The sequence below is a fragment of the Equus asinus genome, chromosome 10 (genome assembly GCF_041296235.1).
Source record: "Equus asinus isolate D_3611 breed Donkey chromosome 10, EquAss-T2T_v2, whole genome shotgun sequence".
Classification (NCBI taxonomy): Eukaryota; Metazoa; Chordata; class Mammalia; order Perissodactyla; family Equidae; genus Equus; species Equus asinus.
The window spans coordinates 92,929,253-92,951,390 of record NC_091799.1 but is presented as its reverse complement, the minus strand read 5'-3'; the positions used below and the strand labels follow the sequence as shown (position 1 = coordinate 92,951,390).

The following is a 22,138-nucleotide window of genomic DNA, read 5'->3' as shown; positions in this document are numbered from 1 at the left end:
CTGGTATTCATAACAACTTTGTGAGGTAAATATAAAGATATTGTTATTTCTATTTTAAACTAAAGGAGAATTAAAACAATGTTTAAATTTACATTTAAACTTATACAAGTAGTCATAGTCACAGATTTCTGACATGTTCTAAATCTTAGACTCCTTAACCTGAGGTTTTTTCTCCCTGGTTAATCTAGGTATAGATATTTTCAGGTAATATTTTCCAATTTAATATTTGAATTCAAGACATTGATTAGGAATCAAGAAAGCTGAGTCTTGACATGGTTTTTCCAAGACTATTTGCTGCAATAAAGCATTTCACTTTCCTGTATCACTCATTCCATCTAACTGAAAGTGAGACAGCTACGGATGGGAGGGACAGCTAATTTAAGACTGCGAAAATGAAAGAAAATGACAAATGTTGATGGGAGGCAAAGGAAAGAGTGTATATCTTTCCATGCCTTAGAATTCATAATCTGATGAGAATTTAGTGAAACACAAACGAAAAGAAGCTTGAGCATTGTATCTCAGCCTAAACTCTAGTTAGTGTTGTCCAATGGATTCTGACTCCCAGTGACCGTGTGTCCAGGAGAGTGAAGCCCTGCCTGGTCTTTTTGTGCCATTGTCTCACCTTCTGGTACTCTTTTAGACAATGTTCAACTGCTATTCATAGGGTTTTCATGGCCAAATGTTTTGGAAGTGGGTGGCCAGGTCCTTCTTCCTAGTCTGTCTTGGTCTGGAAGCTCCACTGACACCTGTCCCCCATGGATGACATTGCTGGTATTTAAAATACTGGTGGCAAAGCTTTCAGTGTCATAGCAACTCGCAGCTGCCACAGCATGACAATTGACAAACCAATCAAACTATTAGATAGTATTAAAAGAATGTGTAATGTGGTATTTTATTGATATGCTAATTGCCATTTATTATCATTGTATGACCATTGTGAAACTTACGTGCTATTGAAAAGAGAAAACTTCACTTAGGTGATGAAATTTTGGAGATTTATTCAGTGTTAGTTTTTCTGAAAAACCAATTTTCAAAGTTTTCTTTTAGTGAAGGGAAGGATATCCATGAAATTATACTTATTCTTTTGAAAATTATAATTATACTTTAAACTTTTAAAACATAATATTGAAGATGCTTTGTAAAGAGTAAAGCACTATTTTAATTTCAATGGCTCATAAAATAGGTCATCGAAGCCATTTAAAATATTAGAAATAAATTTTACATGAACAAAAATAACCTTTCGCCCCAGCTATCTTTGGAAGAATGAAGAAGGATGCCTTCCGGGAGACTGGAAATACATAGTGTTTTGAGAACTACAAAACCAAACCCCATCATGGATTGAAACCTCCAGCTCATAGGAAAGTGACTGTCACAGAGTACTTTTCTAAATGCAATTTTCTTTTATTATTTTATGGTGAGGAAGAGCATGATTAGCGACAGAGGGGGAGAAAATGCTTTGAAAATCAGAACCCTGAAAATAACATGATAACGACTTTCTGTTTCTGAAAAACATTTTCTTGAATTTGTTCTGAAAAATACATTAAATATAGCAATTACTCAAACATAGCCTTTCAAGGGTTGTAAAAAAAAAGGCAAGTGAATGTGAAAGAAGAAAAGGTGAGAAACAGAAGATATAAAAGAAGAGATTCCAGGCTGTCTACCTGTGATAATAACAAATCATTGAATCTTCATGTTGTATGATAGTCACTTTTTGAAAATAAATCCAAATGGAATTTTTATATCACGAAACATTAGAGTATGTGACATCTTTTGTGTTAATTATTAAAAACAATTTATTTAAAAATAACTGGTGTAGTTTTATTAAGGCATCAGTTTGGTCTTTGGTATTTGGATATTACTTCTTTTTACTTCAAAAATATTTTTATACCTATAACAGTACCTATAGAAGATAGACACATTTATCCAGTTAAGAATAAATTTATATGAATAAGTATTCTTCTCGAAAGTATCTCTCTTGCCCTCATTTTAATTTATTTTTACTAGGATGAATAACTTGATAAGATTAAGTGACTGCAACATTCAAACCCTGAAATGTAAATTAACTATGGCTCTTTTTTTTTTTTTTTACCTTCTCAAGATATATTCCTGAAATAGACAATTATCTTTTGGAAGTAATTAAAGTAGTCTAATATTTTTTTCTGTAGGTACACATAACTCTATAATCTTTCATTAATATATCTTTACAGAAGGATAGACATTAATGAAAGACTCAGTTTGCTAAAAGAGAAGTCTGATCATGGTCACTTTCCTGTTTGCGGGGGAAACAAACTCAATGACAGTGGTTAAAGAATAAGTTCCATTCAGTCACCTCAGATATAACTCTAACTTCTCTTAACATCATACATTATCATTATTTCCCTGCATGAATCCTCTATTCCACATAGAGAAATTTCCTTTTGTCCTTTTGTTTAAACTTCTTCCTCTGCTTCTGCCTCCCTCTGCACTTGTATCATTCCCCCCGTCCTATAGAGTAGTACATCAGTGTTCCACATCACTGACACAGTTTTGATGTGATCCTGCCACCTTTCCTAGCATTGTATCCAAGCCTATATTAGAACACTTGCCACTTTTTGCTACATATTACGTTGTCTATAGCTTTTTACAGGTCTAACTCTCAAGTGAGAGTCTAGTTTCGTTGATGATAACACCTATTACTAAGACATTTTTCTTTACATCCCTTTCGGTGCCTTCAATAGTATCTTACATATAGTGTGTGTTTAGAAAATCTTACTCTATTAATAAATGTTAGATTGTATGAATTTCTGTTTGAAACTAAGGCATTTGAAAAGGCACTTTGAATATAGAAGTAGATGATTTAGAGTAAAAATTTGATGCATTTTGACATAAGAAAAGATGCCTTGATGAAATTATTAGAGTGACACTAATTATTATAGCCCATTTTCTTACTTCCCAAGTTGATATCACCGGACAATAAGACTAAACCATCAGATGAACCCAGCTTAATCTATAGATGGCGTGTGCCTTCCCCATAGGATATAATTTCGCGAGACCTTGAATGCCTATTTTCTCCACTCGCTTTCACTTAAGACTTTAAAAAGGAATCATTACTGAAATAGGTGTGATGTCTTTGTAGTGTTGAAGGACAAAGATCCTTCATTTCCATAGATTCAGCAAAATGAATAAACGTAATCATTCCTCACTAGCCTAAGACCATTTTTTTTGCATCAATGCTTCAAAGAAAGATATGTTTTGTTGTTCTCTGATCTCTTCCCTTATTAAAAACAAAACACCTCACTACATCTTTCATAGGTATAAGTCAAAGTTAAAACACATCTTTTGACATGTTAAAAAGTGTTACTATTAATATTTTCATTTAAAAAATCTGTTTGGAATCTTTAAAAAAGGGAGTGAGTTGTGTGCTAGTATTATCTTCAAATGGTTGTCAGCTACTTTTGGCGGTAGAGTTCATGAGATTTGTACTATTATATCGCAAAAAGATTTACCTTCTGTAGATGAGGTAGAAAATAAAAGTTGAAATGGTTTTGTTTCCTTCAGATAATATTTAATTTGCCTTTAATCCTAAAGGACAAAAAAAAAAGAGAGAGAGAATTTGAATTTGAGTACATATCTCCCAAGAACTGTTCTGAGATTTGTTCTATTCTTGAAATTGAAAGCCAAGTAAGTTAATTGAATGCTACCATACCTTGAAGCTAAGCACAATTTGAGTTGGAAACAGGGCACTCTTCTCTCTTTCCAGAATAATCAGCTTTAGAGTTCTGATTTGTTGAATAGCTGTACATACTAATAAGCAGATGAAGACTTACCCCCAAAGTGTTGGATCTATGCACGTTCCAGTGTACCCATTACCACGCTCAGTTAACTTGTGCTTCTTGATGGCTGCTGAAATGAATGTCTACCTGAATTTCTGTTTGTTTACCCTATACATTCAACTAAACCAAACAGGAAGCAACAAATCAAACCTTTGGGTGCAGGTGTGTAAGAACAAATAAAACAATGACTAATTGTATATTTAAGCTATCTTTATATTGTTGAAAATGGTGGATTCAATACACTTCTCTCCTTCTACCCAGATTTCTGACTACGTTTTAGTACACTAAACATCGACATCAAAGCATTTCTTAGTATTTAATAGCCACATTGTGTCCATTGAATCATTATTTCTAAAATTTTAGATTTATAACTATTTGATAATTTTGTCCACCCTGTGTAACTACACCAGTGAATCAACTCCAGTCAGTGATAGCACTGAAGGTTAGTCCAAGGTTGGATACAAAATAAAGGCCAAAAACTGTTCATTAACTTCTAGCTAAATCTTCCATATGTTGGGTACTAAAATTTTGTATGTATTACTTATTTAAATCATATCACTATCCAAGTCACTGTTTTGAATATTCTTTTACATTCCAAATATTCTTCAAGAAGATATATGTGCATGCGTATATGTGTGTATACGGTTATGTGGATGTAATGTCTCTTAGAATATTTTCTTTTTTGAACCAGGTTATAGGAAAGTCACAACTTAACTCTGTATAGAGACTTATTTCAGTGATAGTTTCCTCTTCAATCTCCTCTTCAAATCTATGTTTGTACAGATTTGTCATAGAAACAATTTCTGATGAGAGATCTTTAGTGATTTCTGCAAGACCTATTAACTTAGTGTTTGCACAAAGAATATTTGGAATTTATAAATTCTCATAAGAAACACTTTGGATTAAAAAACTTGTAACTATGTATATTTCTTCTAATTTAGCAGCCACCGTTTTGTAGAGGGTCTGTCTGTAGAAATTTATCTTATTAGAACAAAGGAAATTGATTCAAAGTCATATTTTATTTAGATCTATAAATATCGACTAAGGCTTATAAAATGCACCAAGTCACATTAGTGATTCCATAGCTGATTCTATGTGGAAGCACATATGATTCCACAGCTGATTAACTGTGGCTAGTGAATGCTCAGAGTCAAGGAGCAAATTCTTTGCCCACTAAACACTGCGAATTTTCTTCTGACATTCACAAACTGCAGATTGTAAAACAAGGCATTGGGTGTTAAATGACCTCAGTCCATTTGCAGAGTATTTATATATCCTTATTTTTTTCTCGACTCAAAGTAGCAAAGAAAATAAAAATGAGACCCAATCCATACTTATAATACTGATATAATTGCCTTGTTTCAGAGTTCAAATAAAAATAATACTTGGAATGCTTTTATTAACAAAATTCTAAAATACATTAACATGGAAACATAATATTTCAAGCCTACAGAAGCTCCATTTTGCCTTCATATTAGATTTAATACTAGGGGCTTAGGAGCAATTTATTATAATTATAATGCATAATAAAAACTAGATGGGTCTAGGGTGCTTTTTCTGCAAAATCAGGGAAATATTTTACTACTCAAAACCATGCAGAGGTCCTTGGCTTTTACGTAAATGGTTAAATGTATACATACATTTTCATCTTTTAAACATTCATCTGCAAAGTTATAGATGAATATTAAAAAAATACAAAAACAAAACAAAGCCATGGATAGTTTATCAAAAATCTAAATCCAAAAGCCTAATAGACTTTGAAAATCTGGCTTTCCTAGTCCTCTGTGCATAGGAAAGTCGAAACACCAGGATCCACGGTACTTCTGGAAAGGTTTACCCTTCTTTCAGGATGACTGTAGTCCAGCATTAGCATAATAGAGTATGTGTTTCCAGAGGTTATTCCCCACAGCCCCTGAGTGTCTCTTTTGATGTAGCTTCATACTGGAATGCACGCCATTGAGATATAAAAAATGATAAAGCAGCATCTGGAAAGCTAAAATGTTGTAAAAAACTTAAATTACATTTTATTCCTCAGGCTTAAAACACAAATTGAGAATTATTCAAATTAAATTTACTTACTTCTCATACCTCAAAACTGTAAAATGATAGCAAAGGGCAGTTTCAAGCAGAGGCAAAATTCAAAATTTTGCGGATAAGTTGAATCAGACAGAAAATGTAATATCACTTTTGAAGACACTAGATTATGATAAATTTAAAGAGTAAAGAAAAAAAACTCCTCTTTGAAATAATTCTTAATTTGTGGGTTTCAGGATTCCAATTTATCTGAAATACATAAAGGTGGTCATTTTTGGAGAATAGGACCATTACACTATGAATTCTTATAAGACCAAGTGCAACCACAGCAAAATATTATCTAAACAACTTAGGGGGAAAAAGCAAAGAAATTCCATGAAAATTAGCTTATCATCTGGGAACATATCAAAATAATTAAACTTATGTATTATACGTTTAGTTAGCAGTTACTTCACCGTTGAAGGTTTTATGATATTCTCCCATGACAACGTAGTATTTTACTCCAAATGCATGTAACTATATATTTATAAGCTAACGGAATTAAAAATTAGATAGTATCTGCAAGCATTAATGTAACAGAACACGTTGCAGAGGGCAAAGCATTTTTACAGATGCTTATTGGTCCTCACACAGCCCTGTGAGGTAGGCAGGGCAGTTTTTGCCATCTTTATTTTGTAGGTAGGGATCTTGAAGCTCAGAGACTTTGGTGGAAATGTCCAAGGATAAGTGTGAATCTCCTACTTTTTGCTCCTAGTCCTACACATTTTCCTGTCTATCTCAAATATACAAGGGGCTAGTTATTCAGTGAAGTGGGGAATGTATGAACTTGTGTAAGGAACAAAGGTAAGTCAATCGTAAGTGTATGAATTTTAAGACTACATTGCTATCTTGTGAGGTACATATTTTTTATGACTGCCCATGTTATAAGCAAGCCAATCAGACTGAAGCAAAAACCAATAGCATAATTTTTGACAGCTAATTTTAGGTTTAGAAATGATCCAAACAGCTGATTTAAATGTACTAAAATAAAAGGATAAAAGAATAGAATTCTCTAACATTTTGCACAGGATAAAGTTTACAGCTGTTCTTGAAGTTAAATCTTTCCCTGACATATTGGATTATCTGAGTATGTCTTAAACTATTCATTGTATCCATTTAAAAAAAGGGGGTTCTCCTATTAAAATAAAGGGGGCAGGCAGGACAGAGACAGTAGTGCCCGTGCTTCAGAGCAGCACACAACTGGTGCACAGAAGTTGCATACATTATAGTTCAAGCAGCAAATCCCCATGCTCCATCAATTTTGTATGGAGAAAAGAAGTGGGGAGGGCAAATGAAACTTACATACAAGTCCATGATGGAGTGGTCTGGTATCCCGGGTACACCTCATGTAATTTAAATACAAGACAAAGCTAATGAGATCTGTCACCATAACAGAGTGTGGGTGTTGAGAGTCCACCCAGAAAAGTGGAAAAAAGAGATTGTGATTACCTTCACAAGTTTCATTTTGCAGTGTACCACCCCTAGAAATCAGAGTCGTAAGTGATTTTGAATCTTTCTGTTTAGTTTTGCTTTTTAAAAGAAACCACAAAATATTGAAACAAATATCATTGTTTGGCTTAATTCAGGTATTCTTAATTAAACAGTACCACAGACTTTATTGAGCAATTGAAAATATACACAAGGAACAATAGCTTTTTCTCTGTATTTTTTTTTTAATTTGACTTTCTTCCGATTAAATAACCCAGTTTCGATCATGAAAAGGGCACTTGTTTGTACAGTAGCTGTGCACAGCTTGCTCAGTTCCAAGTACTGTTTCCAGGCTTCTTCCTTGTCATTGCTGAGGTTATATCTCCACTTGCTCAGGAAGCAAATTCTAGAGTGTTCCAAGAATGGGCCCCCTAAGTTGTTCTTTCAGATTCTATTTCTCCATAGAGTTCAGCTAACTTTTTAAACTCAGGTCCCCAGTCTCCAAGGTAGTGATAATCCTGGTCTGATTGTGTTGTTGCTGAATCCAGGGAGCTGATCGACCCAGCTTCCGATCTCTGGCCCTCGTAGGCATAAGTCTGAAGAGAGTCATAAGGGGGAACGCTGGGATCTAGGTCGGCTTCTGCCAGTCTTTGCTTAATAAATTCCTGAACATCTATACTTTCCAGGGTGGACAATGTCTGGTGTCTGGGGGTGAGGTTCACTTCGGGTATGATATCTCTCCGGTACTTGAGCTCCTCAGCAGCGGACGGATTCCTCAAGGCTGTGATGTCAAAGGCCTCGGTGTCCTCCTCCCCGCCCCCCTCGTCATCATAGGTGACCACATTCTCCCGCACGTCCTCCTCGGAAATGATCAGGGGTTCTTTTTTGCTGCGTCTCAGGGTGATAAAAAGTACTACAATTGCTGAGGAAAAATGCAAAGAGGATGAAGAGTTAGACAAAAAAGAAGGAAACTCTTGAAGATTTGACATCAGCAATTTCCAACTCCTGTCGTCAATTACATTTCATTTCAGCTTGCAGTGTAACACAACCCTGGTCTCTGCACTCTTTGAATAACACTTCAAGATTTTTTAATATCTCAAAGAATGTAAAAAATGATTATCCCTACAAAACATTGGGAATCACTGATCTTATGCAGTCGGGATTCTTGGCTCGCATTGCAGTATAACCATTCAGTGTTTACGCAGAGGGACACAGATGATGGAAAAGCAATATGAGATTTTCACTGGAAAAATAATATTATGTGAGGTGGTCTACATGTAGATGCTTAACTTTTGTAGGGAGATACACTAAAGGCAGGATATTTTCGGTTTCTGTAAAATAGGAAGGAGCTCCTACATTAAACCCTTTACTTTTGGTGCTTTGTTGGAAATCAAAGCAGGAATATTTTATGTGGTTGATCTCTTTTGTCCATAATATTATCATGCATTAATAATTGCATTTCTATATCAAATTGCAAAAGATGTTATTTTATTTGTACACAATTTATGTTTCAGGAATTTTCCAGTTTGCACAATTCTCTTTACATGACTTCTTTACTTTTCCTTTTGTGTGTGTGTGTGTGTGTGTGTGTGTGTGTGTGTGTGTGTGTGAGAGAGAGAGAAAGATTGGCCCTAAGCTAATATATGTTGCCAATCTTCTTCTTTTTGCTTGAGAAGATTGTCCCTGAGCTAACATCTGTGCCACTCTTCCTCTATGTCATATGTGGGCCGCTGCCACAACATGACTTGATGAGTGGTGTCTAGGTCCATGCCTGGGATCTGAACATGCGAACCTTGGGCTGTCAAAGCAAAGGGTGCAAACCCCACCACCACACCACTGGGCCGGCCCTGGCTTTTGCCATTTTTAAAATGAGGAAACTGAGACTCAGCAAAGATTACATGAGTAACTATGATATAAAGTCTAAGATCACATAAATGGCAGGTGGAAGAGCTTGGGCCATGATCTACAACTTCTCACATCCAAAGTGACAATGTTTCCATTACCATATTCTGCATTATTTTAAAAATATGGAATAAGGAGCTAGGTGACCAGTATGACACGAGTCAGAATAACTTTACCAAATTCAGTGGATGAGTCCTTATTACTAGTATGCTCACAACCATTGGATGCATTGAGAGAAATGGGTCTTGCGTACTTTGCTTTGGCCATTTTTCAGTAGTTTCAGATCACTCTATTAAACCATTATTAAGTAGGAAGAATTACCTCACTTCCACTTTGTGCCATTAGGCCTCAAATCCTTTACTTCATCTCTACAGACTGTTCTCTTCTTGGCTAGCTGATATTCTAGGCTTTGTGATGATAGTTATTAGGTTCATTAGTATTTTAAACATTCTTTACAATATAATAATCAGAAGTACATTCATATGGCATGTATGGTTGTCAGATTTAGCAAATAATGCAGGACACCCAATGAAATATGAATTTAAAATGAATAAAAACAATAAAAATATATGTATATGTATTACATATGTATAACATGAGATGAATAACGAAAATATATGTATGTATATACACACACACATACATATAGTCAACTACGTCTCATGCAATATTTGGGACACACACATGCATATGCAAATACTATATGAACACATATATGAAATAGATGTATATGTTTGACAATATTATTGCATGGGACATACTTATGTTATATAATATAGCATAAAAAATATATATCATAAGTATATTATAGCATTATATATATATATAGCAGAAGTATGCCCCATGCAATATATCTGTAAGTATATATGTATGCATATATGTATATATATACACACAGACTTAGAGATCTACAGATATATATTTTATCTGAAATTCACATTTCTATACTGTATTTTGTCTATCTATTTATATCTCTATTTTGTATTTGATTCGGCAATCCTAATTATATGAAAGCTTTAACACATGGTTGTAAAACAAACACCAGCTTAGCCATCCCCTGATCAAGAACATTCCTGGCTCCCTCAAAACTGCCCTTTTACCCCTTACCTCTAAAAAGTAACTTTGATTCTTACTTCTGTTATTGTTTCTTTGCTTCTCTTTATAGTTTAACCCCTCTTGATGTCTACTCATAAACAATATAGATGAGCTTTGCCTGTATTTTACCTAGATACCAAAGTGTACATACCTCCTTAAGACTTGAAAATATGGAGAGGAAGAGAAATAGATTTTCAAGCCAGATGTGGAAAGGGTCATTATGAGAGAGAAGTCTACTATATGTCAAAAGAGATAGTCACAGTGCACTGTGAAGAAACTAATTTTGCAGAGAAAAGGCAAGTGGGAGCCTATGAGAATAAAGGCAAAAGAAGGTAAAACACCTTTAGCGAGGGTCAGAGAATCATGTGGAAAATTATGAAATAAGAGGGTCCTGACAAGGTAAGGGGAAAATGCAATGGGGGAGATTATGGCAGACACAGGGAAGCACTGAGTCACTGTGTTGGGAACAGAGTGATTACAGAGAGCTGAGAATGAAATGTGGATGCTATGCATGGCCCTGCGTCACAGATACTATGCTACAGAATAAAATAGTTTCCCATGCATGTTGCTTATGCTTCAAAGACATTTTTTAATATAGCTCTTTATTTGGGGGGTGGGGAGACCTTTGCTGAATGCAGTAAATATGCCTTAGTACCTCACTGTTTCCTTAGTGTAAATCCAGCCTCCAGCTTTCTAATCCAATGACCCAAGCAGCCTCCTCAAGTAACTCACTTCATTCTATTGAGAGGTTTAGATTTATCGTCCACTATCTACTTCTGCACATCTTTATGATTCAGTGAGGAGGCTGTTCTAGATTAAAATATCTATTTATAAGGACTGCCTAATTTATTATCGTAAAATTTCTTTTGTCAATAAATCAACCTATTTTTCTTTATGTTGACATGGTTGGTCGTTGATGTTAAGGGAATTTATGGGCATGCGTAACAGGGAGAATGTGATCAATACTGTTATTGAAGTATGGAGGTAATTTGCATCCTTCATCAATATTAGTATCATATTTTTCTAAAGAAACATAGGAGATAATGCTGGGTTTATTATTAAGATAGTTTATATTTGCTTATTCCCCCAAATTTAAGAAAATATTCTTGATATATTTTGACTCAAAATATAGGTACTAGTTAAGTTTGAACTTTGAGCTTTTATGTCTATCTCTTTTCCAGGTATAGATAGTTATTTGCCAGTGACCAAGGATTCCTAGATTTGTTACATACCTATTTAATATACAGATCAGCATATAATTAATCATACAATCAGAGATACTTTTAAAGGTGAAAGGGGATGTCATTTATAATTACATCAGGACATCAGGACAAATATGGACATATGGCCCCTCTAGTAAGAGGCAAATTCAAATCAACTCAGAGAAGACTTGGGAAACTAGATGAGAAGCTGTGCCCCTAATTAACTGCTTTCATTCGTGTCTGTTCAGTAGATGTTTCTGGAGCAGACGGCACAGAGTAGATACTCCATAAACAATTCTTATGTGGATGAACAAAAGAATAATCTCTGTGAAAGTGACAATGTGGGATTGTCTTAAGAGAATCTTCATGAATAGTAATAGCCTCACTAGAAAAATAATTTTAAAATATATTTTTTAAAATCAGCTTATGGTTACTAATAATACCAAACAATTAATTTTTTAATGTTTGAAAACCAAACTAAATATTTCCCCCCAAATCCCAAGACCAAATTTAAGACAATGAGTGAAGATAATAATTATGCATATAGATTTGAGAGTTAAATTCCTATTTAAAAACTGGCAGTCAGATGGGTATATTTAAATGACCCGTCCCCTGACAGTCTATCAAACCAGACATGAGAAACAAGGTACCTCTTCTTACAGTGGGTCATCTCAGAAAATATAATATGTTAGAGTCATGGTCTTATAAAAGGAATAAGAGATACAGAGCTTGTCCTTCTTTGTTCAAAATTATAAATGATTTCTGGTATTTTGAAGTTTGGTTATATTTTCTAGACTTAAACATGAACAAATTTTTTGAGATGTCTTTATTCTAATGAATATTTTATTCTTGGTTAGTGTATTTTTTTCTTCTCTTCTCTTCTCTTTGAGTTTTGCCAGGATTTTAAACCCACTTGGTTCCTTTTATTTAAGAAAATTAAAATGAATTTGTGTCATTAATTTATTTTAACCATAAAGGAATTCAAATTTGCAGAAATATTTTTCTAATTATTTTCTCATATATGTTATTTATTTCTGTATATTATCATTGCAGTGCTTGGAATACTATGGGGTTTCGAGTTTTCATAACTTAAACTGTCATACAACCTCCATGTGAACACATTATGTACTGACTCCCAACAGACTGCCCCCCCCAAATACTTTTCATAGCAGATTTTTTACTCCTAAATATTACTCAATTCTTTTTTATACCATCATATATTAGTAGTAAATTTGGTAGAATGAGGTGCCCCAAGTCAAGGAGATTACTTTTATTAGCTTCTTTAGTGCTATTGGTCACACCTGATAATGGCTCTTCTCACCGAAACTTACTTTTTCAAACCAAGGGGAGCCCACAAAGTCATTTAAGGCAGCTCTGATGACGAACAGGTTGGCAATTATCTCCTCACCAATTCCACTTCCTCTCCTAGTCCTTCTCTCTCCTCACACCAAATCCAGCCCGGTCCCCATCTATCAGGAAATATATATGCAAGAGTAGGAGCAACGTAGGTGGCGGACTCATCTAGGTCACCCGCTTATATGTGATGTGTGTGCTGAAAGAGTAGCTGGCAGAGGTCACATTCAGATCCTGATTCAACGATTTGTTGAGTTAAGTGTGATTAAGGTTTGATCTGCCAACTGCCCCGGTCCCCTTGGCAAGCGATGGGGTGAGATGGGGAAAGAAACGTCAGATCTCTGGAAGGGAAAGAGGACTATAGCTACCTGCTCCTCCAGCACCAAACTCTGATTGCATCCTGAAGGCCCACTTTAAATTCTCCCCTACCATCCCCAAAAAATGTAATCCTGATAGAAGATAACCCAACCCACAACATGCACATCTACAATTTAAAGTTGGGTCCATCGCTTTTCTAGCACCATTTTCAGATAATCAGTAAATACACAGCTGAAGTCTGACCATATTGTAAAATACTAAATCATATGTAACCTACAATAAAGCATAAATAAGCACCACAGAATTTTACAGATGACTAAGGTCCTTCTAGTTGAAAGTTTATTTTCACAGATTTGGAAACAGAAACAAGAGTCTGACTGAGTTGCCTGAGGTCATGTGGTTAATTAGTGGCACAACTAGCTCTGGGTTTATGCAATCGTACTCATTTTCACAAACAAATAGCTAATAGTTAAAATATTTTTCAATACTAAAATATTAATTTCACAATTTGTTTAGCTGTTAGGGTTGAGTGTTATTTCAAAATTACAAGTTCTAAAATAAAGTTGTGCAACCTCTGGTGTTGCAGAATTTTTTTTTCTTTGAAAATTATGAGCTTTCACAGTAACCAATATTATTTCAAAATTACAAATGACTAGATTCTAAGTCTGTTGGCTAAATATTTTCTGAATAACAATAAACCCTTGCAATGTCATGAAAAATATAAATTACATTATAAGTAATGTAATTTTGTTTAAACCCAAGCGTAGGAAATTATTCTATATCCTTTGGATAAAACTGCAAAACAAATTTGAGTTTCAGGAAAAATTGAAGGCATAGACGTATCAAATGGCAATCTTTGTTTCATTAGTCCTGAGGGATAGCATAAAATTTTTAAATGTCCTCTTGTTTACTCCAAAGGGGAAACGTTTTCATAAAATTGATTAAAGGAAAGTATTGTTTCATGAAATAATAAAATATTACTTTACATAATATACCTTACATGGTCCTGTATATTAACATTTTTCAATTACTTTTTAAACTTTTATCTTAGTTCACAAAATAGTTTTATGATGATAAATGAAAACAAAAGCCAAAGGTAACAACTGAACTATAGTTCCCCAACTGAACTATCTTTCAGAATAAGGACTCTAGAAGAATTTATATTAAAGTGATGGAGTTCTACTCTTTGTAGTTTAAGTTAGGAATTCTAGAGGAATTAATGTATGCAGTTATTTTATTTTATTTTTTTATTTGCTTTATGAGTTTTTGTTTTAATTTTCAAAGACAAAAGACGTTAATATGTTAATATCTAAAGAAAATAACATTGGTGACCAATCAATATATAAACAAATAAAATCTAGAAAGCGTGATTTTCCTGGCTTCCTTCTCCATCATGCTTTTACTATAAAAGACTATGTACTGCAAGGAAATAGTTCTTGTTATGGTATGTCCAATCTCCATGCTCCACGTTGCTAAGTGCAACTGATACTTTTTGCTATTCAATTTATTTAATTTCTGAGCAGCTTTTAACATTTTTGAATGTCTGTCCTCTTTAATACACATTTTTTCCTTTGACTCTCTGGACATTATACTTTACTAATTATCTTCCTTCTTTTCTGCCTTCTTCGATCTCTCTGGTATCTCATCCTTCTTGACTTAGCACATTGCAGTTTATCACAGCTCAGGCCTAGTCTTCTGTTTCTTTCTTTGTACCGTATTTTTTTGCTGTAGCGACTTCAACAAAGTGCACTTCTGGTGTCCCCCAGCTCAGGGGAAATCACGGCCCACACTCACCAAGAGATGAAAGGTGTTCTTTGACACTGTTCTAACTCAGCCACATGTTTACCCAAGACCATCTTTTTTGGGGAATTTTTTGCTGTGTCATTTTTGGCTCTTGGAAACTCGTTTTAAGAAAAAGACATTATGTTAGACACATTAGATATTTGCTCACTGACATGAAATTAGGAAAATTGCAGTTTTCATACAGAAACTCAGACACTTCCAGTAAATATTTAGTCAAGATTTTGATAAATATTTTCATCCAGGGATCTGCATCATGTTATCCAAGATCACTTTCGATTTCACTGAAACATCTTGACATTATCCACCTTCTTCCCCTCCGCTCTCAGTATGCAAGGCTAAATGTCGCTGTGTCTGAGCGAGACGATTGCATCGCCTTCCTAATCCGTCTGCCTGCATGTCTTTTGCCATCATGAGATCTATTCTCTACTTCATTCATAGGCATCCTTTATCAAAATGCAAAGTTTATGATGGGACTCTCTTGCTTTAAATCTCTCTTTACCCTCCTAGAACAAAGACTAGCATCTTTGCCGCGCCAGCGAAGCCCCAAACTATCCAAGTAAATATCCATTCTGCTTTTCAGCGTCATTCTACCTTGCTCTCCACCCGCTCTGTACCAGTAATTTGTCTTCCACCCCGGAAACAAAACAAGGAACATTTCTTGGAAGAAAATGTCTGTCTCACCAAAGCATGCAGTTTTGTTCTTTTTTTTTTTTTCATGTTTGCACAGAACTAAGAAAAGAGCAAAAGATAAGGCTGCTAAGAGAAAGGTAGAAGTTGGGGGAGACTGGAAAAAAATATGTGCCCACTTTGAACTATGGGGCAGAAAGATTCTTTACATGTGTCTTTCTTGTTATAAAAATCTAGATTCTCTGTCTTGTTTTAAACAGCAATGTTAAGAGTTTATAGTAATATCAGCTTCAAATGCGGTTGTGCGAAGATTTAGCCTATTAAAAAGATAATATATAATTAGAAAAAGTATTTTATTTTTTATTAAAATGAAATGTAATGCAAATCTGTAATGAAAAATTCTATTAAATTTAATAAAATTTAATATTTCTAAGGCCAAAATTATATAGATTTAGTACTTTAAAATTCCTCTAACATTGATGATTAAATAATATTTTAGACTGATAGAAGTTTCTACCAGAAATCTGTTTATTTGGTGTTCAGATTTATTGTAGAATGATATCACTTATGTTCTTTGAAATAAATTGTAAAATCCCTTTCAATATGGGATTCAGACTATTTAATATCAATTCTTTCTAAAATAGATTCTTTACAAAAAGATTGCTCTCAAAGTCTATCTTTTCCTCTATTTCAACTCTTTCATCACATTCGAATCAAATTATTTCTAGATTAACTATGGTATTGAGAAAGTTAATTAAAAGGACATCTGTGCAGCTGTGTTTTGTTATCCAAATTATGCGTTCCTAATTCTTAAGTTTTGTCAAAATGACTGTCCCTCTCTGTCTCTCTCTGTCTTTCTCTTTCCTAATGCACCACTGGCCATTGTAGGGTACCATCAGCATTGCCATCATACAACATTAGGATTTACAATGACTTACCCAGGAGAATGACAACACACAGAAGAATAGCGATTAAGGCTCCTGTACTCAAACCCGCCGAGGACAGGAACGCTTCTGCATGGCAGGTCCGCACGCGCCCATCTCTCTCGCATGCACAAACCCTGATGGTGAGGGTGCTGCTGCTGCTGAGAGAGGGGATTCCACCATCAGAGATCATAATGGGGAGATAATACACATCCTGAATAGTTCGACTAAATCTCCTCCGCCTTGTCAGAATGCTGGCTGTGTTATCTATGACAGACATAAGCAAAACAAAATGTACTTAGTAAAGTTGCCATTAAAGATTCACATTTCCTTCAATGGATTAAATGGCTATGTGTAATTTCTTTTTCAGTTCATGAAATGGACAAGGGAACATGACGAGGTGATTATTAAAGCATAACTAATATTGGTTCTCAAATTTAGAAATTATTTTAAAAGTTAATTGAGCCCAAACTAAAAGAGAGGGGAAATAGTGGAAGACAGAGGAGGGAGGAAGCAATAAACATTTTGGACATGGACATAATAGCCAAAGGATTAAAAAGGATAAAGATAGCTTAAAGCCAGTGGATCCTAAACTTTGGGAGGAGCCAGTAGTCCTCAACCCAAACCTGCTGACTCTGAATTTAATCTGTGTTTTTAAACTATTCAGGTGATACTAATGTACGAAAAGTTTAAGAACCACTGGTATAGACAACATATTTATGGAGACACCAGATCAATTGATAAAGCCTTTTAGACTTAGTCGTAATTTGAAGCACTCTTGTCGTAGTGGGCAAACCATGGTAAAATTAATGATGAATAAAATAGTTAATTCTATTTTCTATGTGCTTTTTAAAAGCTATGTACTATAGGAAATGCTTGCATGGTATATTTTGCTCAATTCACAAAACATTATAAGGGAGAGGATTTTAAATTCCTAACATTTTTGGGAAAATTATTTTTACTATAATTAATACTTTAAAAATAAATAACCTGAGTCCCAGAGGGTAAATTGCCCAAAATCACAGAGCTAGTGAATGATCAGGCTACAATCCCAATACATTCTAGAACTCTCTCAAAGCCACAATGTTGTACTGCCTCTTCTTCAGCAATTCACTTCCAACTGGTATTGATGACCTCAGGTGCACACAGGACATCATTATCTTGGCATCGTTATTCCCCATTCCAGGCCTATTAGTCAAAAGACCCTTCTGGTGAATACTTGGATGTGCAGCTCAGATCCACTGCATGGAAGGACTTGTTACCCTAGCTGTAAATCACGACCTGGCCCAAGGTCACACCCTTCTGGAATAGCACCTAATCAATGATTTATTGCTGCAAGGTTATAAAGGTTAAGACATTTCTGCTGAATGCAGACAATAATAAAGGGCGAGTTTTGTTCCAGAGCTTTCCCATGGGGTCAGCCACAGACACATTACAATTGCATGGCAGGTCGATTTCTCACTCTGCCCAACCATTCTTTCTGCTGAGGTCCACAGATGTTGATCCTAAGGGCACACATCCTGTCCTCTAAACTCCAATTCAGGGTCAGCTTCCCAGAGAATCAAACCTGTGACCTCACCTATGAGTTAATTACTTTTCGCTAAAAAGTAAGTGGATCATTAGACAATTATATTTAAAGATTCATTTTCTCATATAAATTTCTTTTATTTTGAAAATTGGAATTGTGTTACATATAAGTGTGTCTATGATAGTGGTGATATAATATCCTGCAGCTATATTCTCCTGATTGTACTTTGCCAAAGTAATGCAATAGAAAGATAATAGATTTTTCAAACATTAAATGTAAAACATAATAAAACACATGAATTATACATTACCTATATAAATTTTATATATATATACATATATACATACACACACATCCATCTGTCAATCTATCTATCCATCTGTCTACCTATCTATGTTGTTGGAGGTTTATTATGGAGTATAAATAATCTAACAAAGAACTGAAAAAGATTTTCTTACTTTGTAGAAGACGAACTATAAAATAGTATCAATGGTCTATTCCGAAGCAGGTTTCAGAATAGAGAAAGAAAACTAGAGAAATTGCAACGTGTGTCATATAAGAGTACAACAGTCACGCGTACTCTCCCAGAAAACTGAAGCTTTGAAGAAGCACAGCTATCAGGTGTAGGATGTTGCATCGTGATTAATACAAACTTGTCTATATGTACAATTTGTTATTTGTCTTTCAGGATAATTATCAGAAATGTTGCCTTTCAGTATAATTATCAGAAATGCAATCAGAAACAGGATCAGCGACAAGAAGAAAGTCAGAATACGTTTCTGGTGCAGTTTAAGTTAAATAGAAAGTTCTCAGACATGGAGACATAAAAATGTTCTTTCTTTTTTCCAACTGAAGCTTTGACTTTTGAAAAGAAAAGAGGATTCAGGAAGCAAAGATCTTCCCATCTAGAAAGGCTTAGCACAGCACAATAAGGAGCTCTTGACAAGGGATGTTGTGTACCTCACTGGAACTGCAAAAATGTGCTTAGCAGAAGACTCACTGACCTTGAACAAGAAAACTCTGAACTAAAATGAAAGGAGTAAGAAGATATATACACACATATGTAAACATACATATATACATATATGCATATATAATTTTGAATATATATATATATACAGAGAACAAATATATCTTGTTGAAACTGAAAAATTAGGTGACAAAAGCAGCAACAAATCTCTCAACTTGAAGTATAATGTTTAAGAAAATAAAAGTATTATAGAAAGTCTTGCATGACTTCCAAGTGGATAAAATAATTGAAATGAGCTGAATAAAAGGTAACCATAGCAGAATGGAACACCTGTGGATGAAAAATACCTATTATCAATGTCAAATAAAGGACAATCTCTAATAATGTGTACACAAGCTTGGTTCCTCATTCTGACACTCAGCAGTTTGGATGAAGACAGAAGCTTACAGAACACTTGGACATCAAGCTCATATAGCTAATACATTGAACTAGGATTTAAGGAGATTTTGAGCAGCTGGCACAAAGATCTTAAACTAACAAGACAACATGAAATCAGGATGTATGTTAGATGGCAAACTCTGAAAAGTATCAAATGGGAGAGCTCTTGAGTGAGATCTATTATTTTGAAACATATATATATCTGAATTTATATCAATATCTGATATATATATCATCAGATATATAGATATATATGTATCTATATCATCTGATATATATGTATCTATATCATCTGACATCTATATATGTATCATCTGAGATATATCAGAGAGAGAGATATATATACATATCTGAATGGAGCCATAAGGCAATAGAGAGGCCAAACAAGCTCGAACAGTCCCAGAAGCATTCAATAAAGGTATTGAATTTCTATGTATCTCTCTATTGAGAAGACTTAATTGGAATACTGTGCATATTTTGGGTTCTACTACATTCAAAGTGATACTTTAACCCAATGGAGTGTATTTAGAAGAGCTTGACTGAGATGGCAAAAGAGTTACAAAGGGGCGGGCCCAGTGGCGCAGTGGTTAAGTGCGCACCTTCCGCTGCTCGGCGGCCTGGGGTTCGCCCGTTCGGATCCCGAGTGCAGACATGGCACGGCTTGGCAAAAGCCGTGCTGTGGTAGGCGTCCCACGTATAAAATAGAGGAAGATGGGCATGGATGTTAGCTCAGGGCCAGTCTTCCTCAGGGAAAGGAGGATTGGCAGTAGTTAGCTCAGGGCTACTCTTCCTCAAAAAAAAAAAAAAAGTTACAAAAATATGTCATATGAAGAATCTTTGAAACTACATCATGTGAAAATTCTACATGTCACATATGAATTTAGGAGACCAAAGGATCTCAGATATTGTCCCGAAGTTGGGGAAAGTCTCTTAGTAATGACTGTCTTTCTGAATATAATCAATATATTCCTGATACTCTCAGCAACTATATCTTCAGTGTAATGTAGAAATAGCCTTGAACATGTTTTAATCTTTCAAAATAAATGACGGTACATTCTTTATTTTGTTATATATCCCATTTCTTGTGCAGAAAAGAATATGGGCACATAGAGGAGGACTGAGAGAGATTGTCATGCAGACATTTAATATCTGACTCCTATGGATATTTAAAAATATCACTGTGATGACTGTGAAAGAATTGAAATTTGGAGTCCTTTGAAAAGCAATAATAATAACAAAATTCATTCTTGTAGCTGGAGGAATTCCAGAGATTTTATAATTGACTGATAATTTTGTGGGGAGCTTTCACAAAAATAATTTAAGTGAAACGTATTATTGGATAGATAGATACACTTCTAATCTCTATATTTCTAAAGGACAGAAGGCTACAGATTAGGATAGCATAATACAAGTTTCATACTGCCTCTAGAATTCAGATATCATTTTCCTGAACTAATAATGTCATTATTTCTTTGTTCAGTATCTTGGAAAGTATTGAGAGATTCTAATCTCTGTGCCACTTTTGTAAACTTTAAAACAGTTTAATTTAAAATAAAGCATGTTTTTAAAATAATTCCTGGCGAAAAACAAATCCCATACTAAAGTCCAAAATTACTTGATATCTTGGAAAGTATTGAAAGTATGTATTCTTCAAAACCCTTAAATTATTAGATACTCTGTACTCTCTGCCATTTCAATGGATTCCTCGTTTGATAATGCAAGCGTAAAGATGTACTTTACCTGAAGCACAGCCTAGCAGATGATTAAGATAATATTTCTAAATGTATCAGAATAGCAAAAACATTTGGAATCTGCACATATGAATCTTTAACTGGTCTAAATTTTTTTTTAATCTGTTTGAAGAGAAAGCTGGTAAGCAATTTCCACCAGACAGATAAATACGCATGGCTTAATATTGTTTTCATTTTTTCCTAGTTTTCCAGCAGCAATAAGATCCATTCATAATTTAACCATTATCAGAGCCCAAGCATGAAACAAAATGCTCTTTTGCTTTCCTGCAAAGCTCCTTTCACATAATAGGTACTTGATAAATAACGATTTGAATTACACTCAGCAGGAGCTTGTCTTCTGTTACAGTTTTCTTCTTATGTTGACATGTATTAAGAAATTAAAACTAAAATGAGCTGGCATATCTTGTAAAACTTCAGCAGCATGATCTCCTCATGCTCTCTACTGAACGTTTATTCCTTCTTTCATGTTTCCTGACTTCCCTTTCTTTTAATCCTAGAATGGCTCTAATCTCAATTTTCAGATTCTGCCTGTACATTTAAGTTTGTAAACACCCTCCTGGCCTCATTTGTGTTTCTGCCAAACCACAAATGTATGATCCAGTATATCATTATTGTCTTATTTGTACCATGAAACGCCACCCCTTTGACCATCTGCCACACTTCTTGATAATCTTTAAATCCCAGACAAACGCAACCATCCATTGTCTAAGTTTTCTGTTTTCAGATTCATAAAAAATGCTGGTAAAATAGTTATAATCATCTAAATTGATGAGACCAAGTATGAAGAGAAACCAAGACTATACCCTCAAAGAAGATTAGTAATCGGCGTGTGACTATCTATACTTTATCAGATGTCATACAGTAGCTATTCTAAATTTATTTTGCCATTTTCTTTTGAGCCCTGTTCTCCCACTC

General features: G+C 34.7%; 1 protein-coding gene across 6 annotated transcripts in view; it reads right to left on the bottom strand.

Annotated features, from left to right (window-relative positions):
- Positions 1-5,811: 5,811 nt before the first annotated feature.
- CDH18 (cadherin 18) overlaps positions 5,812-22,138 on the bottom strand; it is a 909,359-nt gene continuing 893,032 nt past the window's right edge. For 2 of the 6 annotated variants that reach the window (XM_070519846.1, XM_070519845.1), the window contains 2 exons: positions 16,552-16,694; positions 7,394-8,235 (listed from right to left, as the gene is read on the bottom strand). In XM_070519846.1, the coding sequence (XP_070375947.1) occupies positions 16,600-16,694 (95 nt within the window). In that variant the 3' untranslated portion in view covers positions 7,394-8,235; positions 16,552-16,599. Of the gene's footprint in view, positions 8,236-16,551; positions 16,804-22,138 lie in introns of all 6 variants that reach the window. The other 4 variants (XM_070519844.1, XM_044779466.2, XM_044779468.2 and 1 more) reach the window with 4 other exon arrangements.